The sequence below is a fragment of the Chrysemys picta genome, chromosome 1 (assembly GCF_011386835.1).
Source record: "Chrysemys picta bellii isolate R12L10 chromosome 1, ASM1138683v2, whole genome shotgun sequence".
Taxonomy (NCBI): Eukaryota; Metazoa; Chordata; order Testudines; family Emydidae; genus Chrysemys; species Chrysemys picta.
Window position 1 is genome coordinate 216,724,979 of NC_088791.1, and position 15,711 is coordinate 216,740,689.

Consider the following 15,711-nt stretch of genomic DNA (forward strand, 5'->3'; position numbering starts at 1 on the left):
AAATAAGTTTGAATTTAAAATAAGTCTTCATGATTTTAGAGGCTTTTATGCTTCAGTGAAAAAACATAGCAAAAAAAAAAAAAACCAAAACAAAACAACAACAAAAGACCAGAAGAGGGATGGGAGGGGGGGAAAAGAATATATTTTCAATCCTGCAACTAAATGTATTCTTCAGATAAATTACCAACTGCTTTCATATATTTCTCTTCTTTTTTTCCCTTAAAAGAAAGGGATTCGGAGTCATGGCAAAGAATTCTCAGTTGCGGCCATAAAAAAAAAAAAACGCTTTGTAGAAACAAAGCAAAATTATCCATCAATACTAGATCCTCCTTAAAAAGTTGAAACTGGGTGGGAATATCCTCTGAGATTTTAGATATTTACGTTTGTGTGAGTATGTTGTCTCTGAAATCCCTACTCTGGATCTTATCCTACTCCCACTGAAGTCAAAAGATAAAACTTCCAGAGAATAGTTAATTAAAATGTCATTAAAGGCCAGACATATCATCAAATGTGCCTGGTCTACTGAAGACCACTGCGCCAGCCAGAGTGACCATGGCTGATGGCATCATACCAGACATTGTAGAGAGAAGTTCCCAGATCTGACTCAGTCCTGTGAATCCATGAATCTCTGGGGTGGCCCCTCAGGCAACATCAGGTAGAATCCAGGCATACACCCCTTTGTATGTCGATGGAGAGTTTGAGAGCATGGTGTGCTGGGATATCCTGGCGACATGGCAGAGGAATATGCAATGCTGATTTTGAATACAGTGAATGACTGGAGGAAGGGCAGATCTCTGCAAGATTATGGTATTTTGCACAAGTCAAACCACTTTATGCTCAGGATTTGGTGATGACAGCGCATATGGAATGCCTCTAGCTCTCCAAGTCTGCCTGTAATAGAGTCCAAGTTTCTAACCAATATAGCAGTATGGCAGTACACAAGTTTGATAGATCCTGAACTTTGTCTCAGCACAGAGATGTTTTTGCATCCATAGGCAGCATGAACTTCATGTAGGAGGTGGTGAGACCTATTTGTCAGAGGACATCTGGTTTGCTGTAACAGTTTGAACTCAGTTTGTGGCCTAGGTAGATGAACTCATCGGCGCTGTCCATGGTGCTCGACCCCATCTTTATTGAGGATTCTGGTGGCCCAGCTCCAAGGTTCTGGACATTGGTCTTCTGCCATGAGACATTCAACTCCACGGTGTGGGCAGCATCTCGGAAACTTTGAAGGCAGGGTGGAAATTCTCTGTCTTTCCCACAAATAGGACAGCATCATAGGCATAATCTTGGTCAATGAACGTGGCTTGACCAACCTTGATTCCGATGTTTGGAGTGGGAAATCCTAGTATTCAGTCAATAGCTCAGCAGAAGGCTGCCAGGGAGAGAACACACCTCTGCTGCACAGCTGACGTTGTGCAGAAAGCCATGAACCAATGCACACTTTCACACTGGTACCAGGGTGAAGATCGTGCACTTGGAACTCCAGCTCCTTTTAGTGTGAACCTGTCAACCAGATCAAAAGCCATATATTGATGGCAATATATGCCGTGTGAAGTGGGTGGTTAAATTCTTGGTGCATCTCAGCTGGAGGGTAAAGGACAGTCCCATAGTGAAACCTGATTGCTGTGGAAGTCTATTAAAAAGTGGCTGCATCCTACCAAGCAGAATGCGAGCAAAGATCTTTCCAGGGACCGATAGCAGTAAGATCAGCCTGTAGATGCCACACTCAGTGCAAGATCCTTTACCCTTGCAAAGGGACACTATGATGTAGTCTTTCCATTCTGCTGGTACTCTCCCTGATGCCCACTTTTAAAAACAATTGGTGAAGATCAATGCACCTCTTGTCATGACCAGCACATGGGCGGTCTGGCCTAGTGGGTAGGACCAGGAGACTAGTCTAGTGGTCAGCACAGGAGTAGGGCCTGATAGCGGAGCAGGAGTTGGGATCCATGAGTCGGGATGCAGGAGTCAGAAACCAGGAGTCAAGCTGAAGGTCAGAACCACAGTCAGGAATCAGAGGTGTAGTCGGAGTCTGTAGCTCGAGTCAGGGATCAGGGTCAAGCAAAGGGGCAGAGCCGAAGAACAGAGGCAGGGTCAGAAGCAGGGAACTGAGAGTGGGGTCTGTTATAGCAGCACCCCAGGTACTGAAGAGTTGCACAGACATCTTTCTGGAATTTCCTCTATGCTTAAATAGTGAGTCTGGACCAATCAGAGGTCAAGTATTCTGTGGAAGGCACTTCTTTTGGTGCTTAGTCTCCTGGGGTTTATAGTACATTGATCATGGTTCTGCTATGATTGCTGGATGGGTGGTGTTGTAGCAGAGGTCACCCAAAGCTCTGCAGACCAAGATACTATCTTCTGGATCCTTATACCTCTGCTCAGCTGTGCCTGATGTAAAGACCATTGAATTCAATGGAAAGATCCTCTCTACATTGGTACAAGAAAAATAGAAGAGTAAAAATAGATAAATGTCAGCATTGCACTTTTTATGGAATTAATATTTTTGGAATTTGGCATATTAAAATAGGGATGCATCTGTCACAGCCTGGCCCAGTACTACACTGTACAGATGCCAGTCTGTTGTGAGTGGACCTAAATGCTGGATCTCAAATGCTTCTTACCCAAATAGGTCTGGGTAGGAACTACTCACTGTTTCTTGCTCTGGGACTCTAAGGCACATACATAGGCTCCATCTGCTTATCTGAGCCCTTCTTGAGATGTGGGACTCCACAGTCCAGGTGCTCCAGACCATGAAACCACTGCCTCAGACCTAGTTCCCAAGTTGCTTATACACACTCCTTCAGAATTCCTCCTAAACTGTGGGAACTGTGGCTTCTTAGTTTAACCCCTTCAGGGACAACATGGCAGGAAAGCAGGGAAGGAATTTCTTAATCACAGTCACTTTACTCTTAACAAGCACAAGAGAGTTACAGATCTTTTCAAAATAGCAAGTCCTGAGATGCATCCTCCCCTTGACTAGTCTCACTGCTCCAGTGAGTTTGAAGTTTGTCAGCCCTTCAGACTAGGCAGAGTGCCTCCTGCCTTCTTTCTCTCCAGCCAGTCCTCCTTACATGTAGGGCAGCCAAGATTATACCATAACTATAAATATTTTACCAGTTAATGCATATTTTCTAACAATAGCTCTCAATTTAAGGATATAAAATTAGAATTAGCAGGCTGAAAATTAGAGACTAGTTTAAACAAAACAGGGTCCATTTACACCGGTGCTGAATTTTAATCTTCTTTATATATGTGAATAGTATAATTCCACTGTGATTTAATTAGTGATGAACGTCCACCTTCTGGGCTAGGCTTGCTGTGTGAAAACAAGTTGGGTGAGGTAATATCTTTAATTGGACCAAGTTCTGCTGGAAAAAGATACAAGCTTTTGAGCTTACACAAAGCTGCTCTTCTGACCTGAAGAACTCTGTGTAAGCTCGGAAGCTTGTCTCTTTGTCCAAGAGAAGTTGGTCCAATAAACAATATTACCTCATCTGCCTCGTCTCTGTATCTTCGGCAGGTCTTCAATGACTCAGCCTTCTGGGCCTAGTCACACACCGTGGAATAGAACAAACCCCTTTCAGGGTATACAGTCTTTAAGTTGTTCGGGCCCTGGTATAGGGCATACCCCCTGGGCTTCCTCCCCAAAGACATTGTCTTCCTGGAGCCCTCCCTGGTCTCAGTATTTGCTTAGTCCCCACAGCCAGCGAGGAGCGTCTTCCTATTTCCCCCATTCCCTGCCACACTGAGCTGTCCATGGTCCTGCTGCTCTTCCAGCCAGCTAGGAAAATGGTCAACTCTCTTCCCACTCCAGGCAGCAACTGACTGTTCTGTTTCTGTTGCCGCTTTTTATATGGCCCTCCTGGGCTCTGACTGGCCACTCCAGCAGCTCCTCTGATTGGCTGCTTCCCCTGCAGCCATTGTAGGCTGCTTAGAGGACTTCTCTTCTGCTCTTTTCTGGGGCTGGGCGAGGCAGGGCTATGCAGCCTCCAGCAGGGTCTCCAGACGTAGTCCACCCCTTCACAGTAACCCACCAGTAAGTGTGTGTTATAAGTCTGCCTCTGTGCCAGTCTGCAGAGAATACTAATCTATTATAGCCTTAGCTCTGGAGCCTAGTCTCTTTAATTCAATCCTTAATAACTCATGCAGTTAATTCTGGAGGTCTATGGGTTCAGTCCCTGGTACATCAGCCTAGATCAGTGGTCTCTAACCTTTTTACACCCAAGATCACTTTCTGAATTTAAGGGCAACCCAGAATCTACCCCGCCCCTTCCCTAAGGCCCTGTCCCTTCCCCGAAACCCCACCCCACTCACTCCACCCCCCTTTTTCTCTGTCACTCACTCTCCCCCACCCTCACTCACTTTCACTGGGCTGGGGCAGGGGATTGGGGTTCAGGAGGGGTGCAGGCTCTGGGCTGGGGCCGAGGGATTCACGGTGTGGGAGGGGGCTCCAGGCTGAGCCTGGGGCAGGGGGTTGGGGTGCAGGAGGGGGTATGGAGTGCTAGCTCCAGGAGGGGGGCTCAGGGCTGGGGCACAGGCTCCCACCAGGGGCACTTACCTTGGGTTGCTCCTAATCGGTGGTGCAGAGGGGCTAAGGCAGGCTCCCTGTCTGCCCCAGCCCCACTCAGGCACATTGACACCTCCTCCCCATCATGAGCCAGGCCACCGTCCCACCCTGCCAGCCAGTAGTGCACCACACGGCCATGCCGCTCCCAGAAAGGACCAGTGCACCCTTGCAGCCCCTGGAGGGGACACATTGCTCTGTGCACTGCCCCTTTCTGCAGGCATTGCCCCCACAGCTCCCATTAGCCACCGCTCCCCATTCCTGGCCAATGGGAGCTGCGGGAGCGGTGCTTCTGGGCAGGAGCAGCGCGAAGAGACACCTGCAGGGCTGCTGGGGCGTGCTGGCCGCTTCCGGGAGTGACATGGGGCCAGAGCAGGCAAGGAGCCTGCCTTAGCGGCAGGCAGCCCCGCTACGCCACCACAGCCAGAGATCATGATCAACTAGGAGAGTCTCCAGGGTTGACCAGTCGATCGCAATCGACAGGTTGGTGACCACTGGCCTAGATGGTAGCCATCACATAATGGCTCATTTTTCTCCTCAGGTTTATTCCCTTTGACATACACAATATTCTGATGGTTTTCAATTAATGTACACTATTTTTCTTCTGCCATAGGAAACATTTTGGATAATCTGTCAAATATCACACATACCACAATTAATCCCTCTGAAGTTGAGAGCATAATATCCAAAATGGAAAGTGTTCTGTCAGCCCAGAAAATAGAGCCAAAAGTTGCAAAAGAGATGGTCAACACAATTAGCGATCTCCTAAATGCTCCATTACAATCCCCAATGTCTAACAGGTATGCATTTTTGTAAACAGATGAACTGAATGTTGTGTTTGTCATCTTGGTAAAGTGATACATTATAGGTAGCTCCTCGAATGATGGGCAAACTATCAGCCTGCACTTTTTTTCCCTCGCCCACACTGAAATTTTATATCAGAGACATGATTCTGATTCCATTGGTTTTACACTGATGTAATTCCATGGCCTTCAGTTGAGTTCCTTCTTATTTACATTGGCATAAGAGAGATCAGAGAAAAGCTGTGATTGTTTTCAGAATATGCTTGGCTTGCTGTTTCACAACTGCTTGAAAATGAAGCGATAGGCGCATTGTAATACTAAGCATATTTTGTCTTAACAGAATAATAAAAATAGTGGATGCCATTGGCTTAAAACTGAACTTTTCAACAGAATCCATTAATTTTACCTCCCCGGCCTTGGCTCTAGCAGTCACCAAAGTCCACAGCAGCAACTTCAGCAAAATGTCATTTGCTGTCCAAGATTCATCAGATCTTCAGGTAAAGTCACTTATGATTTTAATCCTTAAACATTTAAATGCAGACTCTTTGTGGATAAAGGGCATTTGTTATATTGAAAAATAGAGAGATTTAATCAAGAGAATCTGAAATCCAGATCTGCCATAGGATATTTGTTAGGCGTGTCTGCTGTAATCAGAGGATCTTTATTAACTAGTTTGCTTTTGAAGTCTTCAAAAGATTTTTTTTAAAATTCTTCCACTAAGACTTCTAGGAGAAAAATTCTGTATCGATAAGAAGGGTGTAAGCTACTGTCCTAGCAGAAGCTGATATTTCACTAACAAGCTGTTAGTAAGGGAACAGGCAGAACACCAGAAGGATTTGGCAAAACATCCCCCTACTCCAGCAGCCTAAAATCATGAATAGTTTAATCACCCACCCCCAGAGCATTGAAGAATTTCAAGGAGTTTTGCCAGATGGCCTCACCTGTCAGAAGTGGTATTAGAATTACATTGGCTGCCTGGAAAAGAGCTGTTAAGTTGCTTAGTTGATGAATTTCATATATATTTGCCACTCACAGTCAGTTGGCCTTGCCAAGAAAAAAGTGCTTGGAAAGGTTTAACACCGCTTTCTCACTTGAAAGCCTTTCCACCCCCTGATTTCGGGATAATTCTAAAGGGCACACTACAAACCATTAAGGCTTTTTCTGTGAGAGATCAAAAGTTCTCAACAAATATTAGAGCACTGTTGGTCTTCCCAGGCAAGTTGGTAACAGTCTGATTTGAGCAATAAGTGGTACTTATATCCTTCTAGATTATAAATAATGTGAAATAACTGCAAGATCTAAGTTCTGTTTTGTTTTCCTAAAAATGTGTGATGTATAAGTGTCTGGTGAGACTAGGAAGGAGGTAGTAGTGGTGGAAACTTGACATTTGCTACTCCTGGAGGAATTCTGCACCACTGTGCCTGCACAGAATTCATGTGTCCCCCCAGATTTTTTTGCTTCTCCACAGAAAATGATGGGGAAACAAAGGGAAGCTGCAAGAGCGGTCATGAGCTCCTCCCCAGCAGCCCAGGTGCATCATTTTGGGTGCCTGGAGCAGCTGGTGGAGAGGTAAATCACCAGAAAGGGGGCAGAGCTGGGATGCCCCAGCGAGTAGTTTCTACCCTGCGCTGGGCTCAGCTGCTAGTCCAGGCTGGGCTGGGCAGAACGGGACTTCCTCTTTCCCTGCAAGGAGTGGCCAGGGCTGCGTCAGACCCACCCTCGGCTGCAGGAAGCTCTGTACCCCCTCCTGCTTCCTGGCCCAATGCTCCTCAGCCACGGAGGGAGGGGACACTGTACAGGGAGTTACTCCCCCATCCGCCCACCCCCTGCGCATCCAGAGCCCTTCTGCACCCAGACTACCCCTGCTGAGTCCCCCATACTCAAATTCCCAGCCTGATGAGACCCATCCCTCTGCACCTGGACCACCCTGACAAGCCCTCCACACCCAGATCCCCAACCCACCGAGGCCCAACCAGCTGCACCCAGACCCCCACCCCACCAAGCCCCACTTCCCCAGCACCTGGACTCCCCCACCAAACTCCATCCCCCCCCCACCCTGCTGAGCCTGAACAACTTTCACTTGGATTCCCCCTGCATCTGGAACCCCTTAATGAGCCCCTGTGCATCCAGATCCACTCTGTACCCGGTTTGCCCACCAAGCCATCTGCACCCAGATTGCCCCACACAGAACCCTCTTACCCCACATTAAGCCCGTCCACACTTAGATTGTGCCAGGCTGAGCCTGCCTGCCCCACACCTAGGTCAGGGGCCAAGACTGGGCGTATGAGACTTTGTCCCTCTTGCTTGCTATCTTGGTGCATATGGCATGGAGGGGCAGGGCCCCAGGATGTTTCTGGGGCAGGCCTGGCCCTTGCACTGTGTCAGGGTTGGGTGCAACCTCACTGCCCAGTCTGTGTCCAGAGGAGTGAGGGAGCATTGCAGGGTGATCTCCCACCTCTATGCAGCCAGCGACCTGTGCTCCCCACTACCATGCTGGAGCCTCCATCTCTCTTTATGGACAATAAAATATGCAGAATTTTAGAATATTGTGTGAATAAATTCTTAAATTTTTTGGTGAAGAATTCCCTCAGGAGTAATTTGGCTAAGTAAATCTCATGATGTACTATAAGGTTTAGGGGACTGGTAATGAGATATGCAGAGCTTTTCAACAAATTTGTATCTAGTCTGGATTAGAGTGATGGAAATGCCTTCGTAAACTTAGCTGGCGTCTCAGTGCTAACAGCCTGAGAGGTGAGAGACTGGGTTCTGGAGTTTGAACTACCCTTGCACACTGAGAAGTTACCCCTCCCTGACCTCCAGGGCAGGACTGATGCACATTGTTAGAGCATTGCTGGGAAGCTTGCGCTGCTGTTTCTCAGCTGTGACTGCTCTTTTGATGATACATATGACTTCTGTCTTGAGTTCTGAGAGTCTAACACCTTTCATGAGCTCTAAACTATTACTCTTTTTTTAAGTTGTACAACTACAGTATCTTAGCGATACTAGTCACCTCAGAAAGCTAACGAGACTAAAACATACTTAATCTTAAAGGTGTACCCCAAAAGTTTAGCTAAAAGTTAACATCCTGTTTGTATGATGTTACATCTTTAAGGTCTTGAGAAAACTGAACTACAGTTGATCTGGTTTACCTGCTAGAATGAATGACATCACCAGTACTATAAACAATGGAATAAAAATAAGCAGTTTAAAAAGGAATAATTATTTCAAACCTTTGCTTTGTATAGTCATAATTAAAGATGAGCCCACACCAAGATCCTAGCTCTGAAGACACCCAAATTTTGAAGGAGTTCAAATTATGATCCTAGATTTAAACCCAAATTTTACAAAGTGTCCTTAGTTTTATAATATGCCAAATCAAAATTCTGATCTGCAGACCTTTAACTTTAGGGCTTGATCTCATCTCCTAGTTATGGTGTCAGATGTCTGGCAGCAAATGATGTTAAAGTTGGGATAATTGTCTCAAATTTTGTTTAAGATGCAGTATTAAACTTCAGTTACAAACAGTGGCTATGTACAGCTCTTTTGGGATTCATACAGAAAGGGTTTGGGGATTTCTTTTAAAAAATCAAAACAATTTAGTAGTAAACCTTTAATAACATTGTCATCACTGCCACCTCCTTCCTGATGTCTGGAATTTAAGTAGTTAAATACTTCTGTAAATTTCTGTGCTACAAAATACCAACTTTGGATAAGCTAAAATATATGCGGAACTATACGTCTGTTTCCCAGTTCCCTCCTCCTTACCATCTCAGTGTTTCTTATAAAAGCATACATTGTTTTTCCCTCTTCTCTCAGCCCCTGGAATGACTCCTTAAGAGCGAGATTGTTGCTAGCCCCAGTGCAGCTGTGCAATGCCCCACCTCCTGCATAGCTCCTACATTAGAGCTACCCAGATTATGGCTCTGGGTCCTTTGCAAAGCACAGTTACCCACAATGCCGATGCTCTGTCCTCATGAGCAAATGGATGGAGCCATAGCTGGGTGCAAGAGCGGAGGTAAATTATTTCTCCCCTGGAGCTAAAGAAGAGCAGGGGATGCAGCTAATAGGGAGGCAAGGTGTGCAACATGAATTTTCACATGGGGCTGGAGAGTGAGCCTGTCCCACATGCACCTGGCAGCAGCAGCTCCTGGTCTGCAGGGCTTGGCCCAGCTCCCTGCTCTGGGCATTGCAACATGACTCATTGGGTGGGGTAGTGCTGCAACCCCACGTACCATGTTACAATGCCATTCACTCAAATTTGGCTTGGCCACCCTTCCATCACAACAGGTGGGTGGCTGGGCCGAACCTGAATGGCCCTGCAACCACATGCACTAGGGCTCAATGCCAAGAATGGAGGACTGGACCAAGCCCAGTGGGACAGGAAGCACAGCTGCTGGGGGTGCATGGGCAGACTTGCGCTCTAGCCCACAACCAATGGTCCCCCCGCCCGCAAGTTGCAAAACCTGGCTCTGCCACTGAGGGGAAATAGTATGATTCTGAGTCATGGCTCCTTCCCAATGGTGCTCCAGGGGTGGCACAGCTATACAATAGGCTGCTCCTATATTCAGGATTGAGCCTAAGGCACAAGCTAATCTTCTGTTAGCAAGAAAAATTATTATGCCTTTTTCTGTTTAATTTTCAGATTGCTTTAGGGACCCAAGCACCTATAAATAGTGTTGGAGCTATTGCACTGCCTTCCTCATTGCTGACAAACTTGTCTTCTGAAGATATGCCTCTGGCTTCTAGAATTATATTCAACTTTTTTGAAAAGACAACTCCATTTCAGGTAACTTTTTGGGACCCTGTACATGCGGGCTCCTTCATAATAATCTTTAACTCCGTGTTAGAACTGATCGAAAAATGGGGTGGTGAGGGGCAAATGAGCATAAATTTTCACAAAAATTCATTCCATTTCTAATCAGAAGATTTTAACATTTCAGACACTTTTGCCCAGCTCTAATCATTGCAATAACTGAAATTGTGTGTGTGTGTGTATGCTCTATTGTATTTAATTTTTTTCTACTCTTAGTTACCTTTTTGTTGTTTCAGGATTCTTCACTCGAGAATCTCTCTCTAATCAGTAATGTCATATCATCAAGTGTAGCTAACCTCACGCTTAGCAACTTGAAGGCAAATGTTACTGTCACTCTACAGAACACCAAGCCTATTCAGGTATGACTTAAGTTTTAGCAGTTTACAAAATGCCATTTTACTGACTCACTTAGAATTGTTTTAGCACTTATACTATGCTGAATATGCAGGCTGCTTCAGTTGCTCTATGGTTCTTTTGTGGTTTTCTCATCTAAGTTCATTGGCTTCAAAATTTCTAACAGATCTCATGTGAGCCAATAATGTTTATTAATTAACATTATGCAAACCATTGACTTGCAGTTATTAGGGATTTCTCTCTATTCTATCAAATTCCTACCCAGCCAGCATATTTTATGGTATTCCCCCTTAGATGAATGAATATGTCATGAGTGGGGTTTAGGCAGTTATGGCTAATAGGGAAACACTGGCAACATGGCTTTCACTGAGGTAATGCAGCCAGGAAACAGCATTTAGCATATAGCCTTGGCTTGGCCTGTGTGGTTGTCCTTAGATCCACACAGATTTGGGTAATCTATACATTTTGGGGGCTGATATCCCCTGCTTGTTCATGGATGGATTAAAATCTGCCGGTCTCCCAAGAAACATTCTGGGTTGAAACTAGCAGAGATTCCAGTCCCTTGTGTGGGATTTTCCCAAAGCTAGCTCTCTGTAATCAGAACTTGCACTGGTAAAATATTGAGGTCAATGCAACAATGTAGTATTGTTGTTCATAATAACATTATATATCATTTATTAGCTGCAATGTTCTAGGATCCTCAAGAAAAATACAACACTTTTAAAACTTTAACATTGCAATACTAAAACATGACCAAAAAACCTTTTTTTTTTTTAAATAATTCCTTACCAGAGGCAAATTTACAGACATCACATAGTCTGCCCTTATGTTACGTATCCTAAAATGAAGAGTTCCATTCCCTCCAAACTAAGAGTTTGATTCTGCAGACACTTATGAGTAGCTTGTATTGAGATGAGTAATCCCTCTGAAGCCACAAGTAAGATGTGCAGGGTTGTGGTCTGTCACAGGCCAGTACTCTCTCTCCCCCTGGATTTCTTACTGCAAACTGTCCTCTCACACACTGATAGCTAGTTTTATTTATAACATGCTCTGCAAGGGTTTGTTCCCCACAGCATAAGGCAGCAGTCCCCCAAACCTTTACCTAGTACCCAGGCACAGGGAAAAGAGAGATCTCACCTCTCAAGCTTCTCTGGCCCTTCCTTTCAGCCTTACCCTCCTATCTCCGCCTGTCTCTTTTTTAACTGTCCTCAGCTGAGGAACTAAATCATCTTATTAACTGGTTAATTACCTGGTGCTTAACCAATTATCTCAATTTGGCCCTTGTAGAGACCCTTGCAAAGTGCACAGAGTGATGAGTCAGCCTTAGGTGACTCACACTCTGTCACATAGTCCAAGAGGTTAAGATAATATTTAGGATGTGAGAAACTTGGAAAGATTAAAATAAAACCTTAAATTCAATCTACACTGTCCATACAGACAACAAAACAGCAGGTAGTTAGGAAAAGCCCCTATTCCTACCACCAATAATAATCCTTCTGCACAAGCTAAGGGCAATAGATCTACTCATATAGCCAAGTTTAGTTTGTTATGTATATCCACATTTGAATAGATGTCCTCATCCATCCACAGTCTGGTACACCTTAGGCTAACATAGAAGAAATAGCTTTTCCTTATTATGTTGTATTGCTATAGACAGTCCTTACTACTTTGTCCAATTTACACTCATAACTGCCTTACTCATCAACTTATAATTCAGTAAAATGTGTGTATTTTTTTCAAACAGGATAATTTAACAGTTAGATGTGCATTTTGGGACTTTAATAAAAATGGTAAGTATTTGATATCACCATTTCTAAGTGCCATGCCATCTCAGCTGTGTTAACTTTTGTTAATCGTTTTAAGAGATACTGTAAATATTATCCTTAATGGAATCTTGTTATCTGTAACAGGTGGCAAAGGAGGCTGGTCATATGAAGGATGCATGGTTAAAGAAAGGAGAGCAAATGAAACAGTTTGTACATGCAACCACCTCACAAGTTTTGGAGTTTTGCTGGTAATTAGTTATAAATAATATCCCAAACTGGTGCATTTGGATCCCTGATTCAGGAAAACGCTCATGCACATGCTTAACTTTAAGCAAATGAGGCTGTTGAACTGGGGGCATGACCAATGAAGTCTCAGGGTATGTCTACACTGAAGTTAGACACCCGCAGCTGGCCTGTGCCAGCTGACTTGGGGTCGCCGGGCTTGGGCTAAGGGAATGTTTAACTGTAGAATAGATGTTTGGGCTTAAAGATAATTTCTGTTTTCTTTTTTAGGACCTGTCCAGAAATCCTCCTTTATCACCCATCCAGACACTGGTTCTGACTTTTATCACCTATATAGGCTGTGGCATTTCTGCAATTTTTCTTTCTGTTACTCTTGTAACCTACATAGCCTTTGAGTGAGTACCTGCAGAGTTAAACTTACATTATAAACTTGATCATGATTGCCCATAACCACCACCCTGAAGGACAATGGATGAGTCCTTTCTTCTTCAAGTGATTGCACATGTCCATTCCAATCTAGGTGTGTGTGTGCCCCAAGAACAGTCGCCAGAAATTTCTTCCTCCATAGTACCCGTCAGGGTGGCACTGGTGCCGTCTGGTGCCGTGTGTTCATAGCACTGGTTTAAAGGGCCCAACTGACCCTGTGCCCCTCAGTTCCTTCTTACCGCCTGTGATGGTCGCTGGAATTGTTCCCCTTGCTACGGTAAGCTTTTCAGTGGACTTCCTTTCTGATTGTTGTATATAGTTTGTTTCCAGTTAGTTAGCAGAGTTTTCTCCATACCCTTCAAGCCCTGTGTCGCCTGCAATAAGACAATGCCCTTGAGTTGTTTGAAATGGTTGGGTGAGGCTCACATTGGGGACTGGTGCCAAATTTGCAGGGACTTTAAACCCTGTACCAAGAAGGACTGGCAGGCTAAATTGAAGTTTCGCCTAATGGAGGCAGCACTGAGACCTTCCTCTGAGGTGAGATGGTTGAACTTGGCACCGAGCACTTCAGCGTCACTAAGGAGCGCTTCTCCTATGGTGTGAGAGTCCCAGCACTGTGTGCTAGCCTTGTTGCCGAGGAAATGGCACACGGGGCAGCCAGCCAAGAGGGGATGTTCCCCGAATCCTAAGAAGGCCAGGCATGGAAAGCAGAGCAGAGTGCAACCTAAGTCAGGCCACTCCTCTGTCTTGGCATCAGTCAGAACTGTTGACTCCAGGCCTTATGTGGGTACCGTTGAGTCTGTTACTGGACGAACCATCGGCACGCGAAGGACAGCGCGGCACCGGCGCCACTGAGGTGCTGTCTATACCGGAGACATTTGCTGCTGCCAGAGATCTGCTAGTGCTCTCCATACCGCTGTTACCGGCAGTATAGGAACCATTGTTGTTGGTGCTGGCGGCCAGGAGGGAGCACATAGCCCCCAGTGGCTGCTTGGTTCTGTACCCTGCGGTACCGTCTAGAAGAAAACAAACGCAAGCTTCCTCACCTTGGCACTGATATCCAGCACCGGTGAGAACCACACCTCCATGGTCCCCAGAGGAAAGCTCATCGTTGGAATTGGAGGTTGGGCCATACTCCTCTCAGCAGAGAAGTCACCCCTGTTACCCCTCCAGTCATCCCTGCCCTGCCCTGGACCACAGCACAGGAGTGCCATTGAGTGCTTGGCCTAGTGGTCATTACCTATGCCAATGCAATGGACCTTTTGGAACCCATGGGTGTTGCCCTTGATGGTGGGGCCCCATTCGGGATGCTCATTCTTGGTGGCCTCTGAGGGAAGAGCACATCCGTCCCATCGGGCAGCACCTGATCCGGACATTTCGGGAAGGAGTGTCCTGGTGCTTATGGACAACACTGCAGCTGTGTTCAATCTCAACAGGAAGGGAAGGGCTCGCTCTTCCTCCCACACACACCCTGTATCAGGAAGCAATTCACTTATAGGAGTTCTGCATAGGCCACATAATTTTTCTTGAGGTTTCTCACCTTCCGGGAGTGCAGAACGAACCGGCAGATTGCCTCAACAGCCTCCAATCATCATAAGTGGTCCCTTTTCCTGGACATCATGAGGGATGCTTCCCAGTGTTGGGGGACTCCCCAGATAGACCTGTCTGCAACTGGGTTTAAGTTTTGCTCCCTGCGAGGCCACAGCCCAGGTTTGCTCACAGATGCCTTCTTGCTCCCATGGACAGTTCACCTGTTCTACGCTTTCCCCTCTATCCTGCTCGTGCACAAGGTTCTGCTAAAAATCAAGCGGGATTGGGCATGGGTCATTCTTATAGCCCCACCGTGGCCCCGTCAGCACTGGTTCGCCACACTGCTGGGCCTTTCAGTGGCTGCTCCAATTCCACTCCCTCTATATCTGGACCTGATCTCCCTGGACCACAGTCGTCTGCTCCACTCAAACCTCAGCTCCCTCCACTGATGGCCTGGAAGCTCTGTGGGTATGTCCTGGAGAGCTGGCTTGCTCAGAGCAGGTTCACCAGGTCCTATTAGGGAGCACATAGCCCTCCACCAGGGCTATGTACCTCTCAAAATGGAGGCGGTTTTCCATATGGGCTTCCCAGCAGGGAGTCTCACCCACAAAGTTGTCTCTGCAGGACATGCTCGACTATTTGCTATGCTTGAAACAGCAAGATTTAACAATTTCCTCAATTAATGTCCACCTTGCAACGATTTCATCATTTCACTCCCGGTGGAAAGCTGGTTCGTTTTTTCATGAGATGTCCATCCATTTCATCAAGGGCCTGGAAAGACTATACCCCCACGTACAGGAACCTGTCCCTCCATAGAACTTAAACCTGGTCTTATCAAAACTTTTGGGATTCCCATTTGAGCCATCGGCAACATGTCCCTTGTCATACCTTTCACGGAAGGTGGCTTTCTTAGTGGCCATTACTTCGGCCAGAAAAGTCTTGGAGATCTGCACCCTCACGTTGGAGCCTCCATACGTGGTTTTCTTTAAGGATAAGGTGCAATTGCGTCCTCATCCCAGCTTCCTCCTGAAGGTGGCTTCCCAGTTTCATAGTAATCAGGCAATCTTCCTACCTGTTTTTTCCTCAAAGCCACATGTGAGTAGGGAGGAGCAACATCTTCACACTCTGGACATTAGATTGCCATAGTGTTCTACACAGAGAGGACTAAATCGTTCCGTAGAACCACCCAACTCATTGTAGCGATTGCTG

At 46.0% G+C, this 15,711-nt stretch overlaps 1 protein-coding gene across 1 annotated transcript in view; it reads left to right on the top strand.

Annotated features, from left to right (window-relative positions):
• Positions 1–15,711, top strand: part of ADGRG2 (adhesion G protein-coupled receptor G2) — a 95,178-nt gene that overhangs the window by 63,551 nt on the left and 15,916 nt on the right. The window contains 7 exon segments of the mRNA XM_024106909.3: positions 5,181–5,367; positions 5,711–5,867; positions 10,013–10,156; positions 10,420–10,542; positions 12,282–12,327; positions 12,448–12,551; positions 12,817–12,941. Of these exon segments, the coding sequence (XP_023962677.2) occupies positions 5,181–5,367; positions 5,711–5,867; positions 10,013–10,156; positions 10,420–10,542; positions 12,282–12,327; positions 12,448–12,551; positions 12,817–12,941 (886 nt within the window).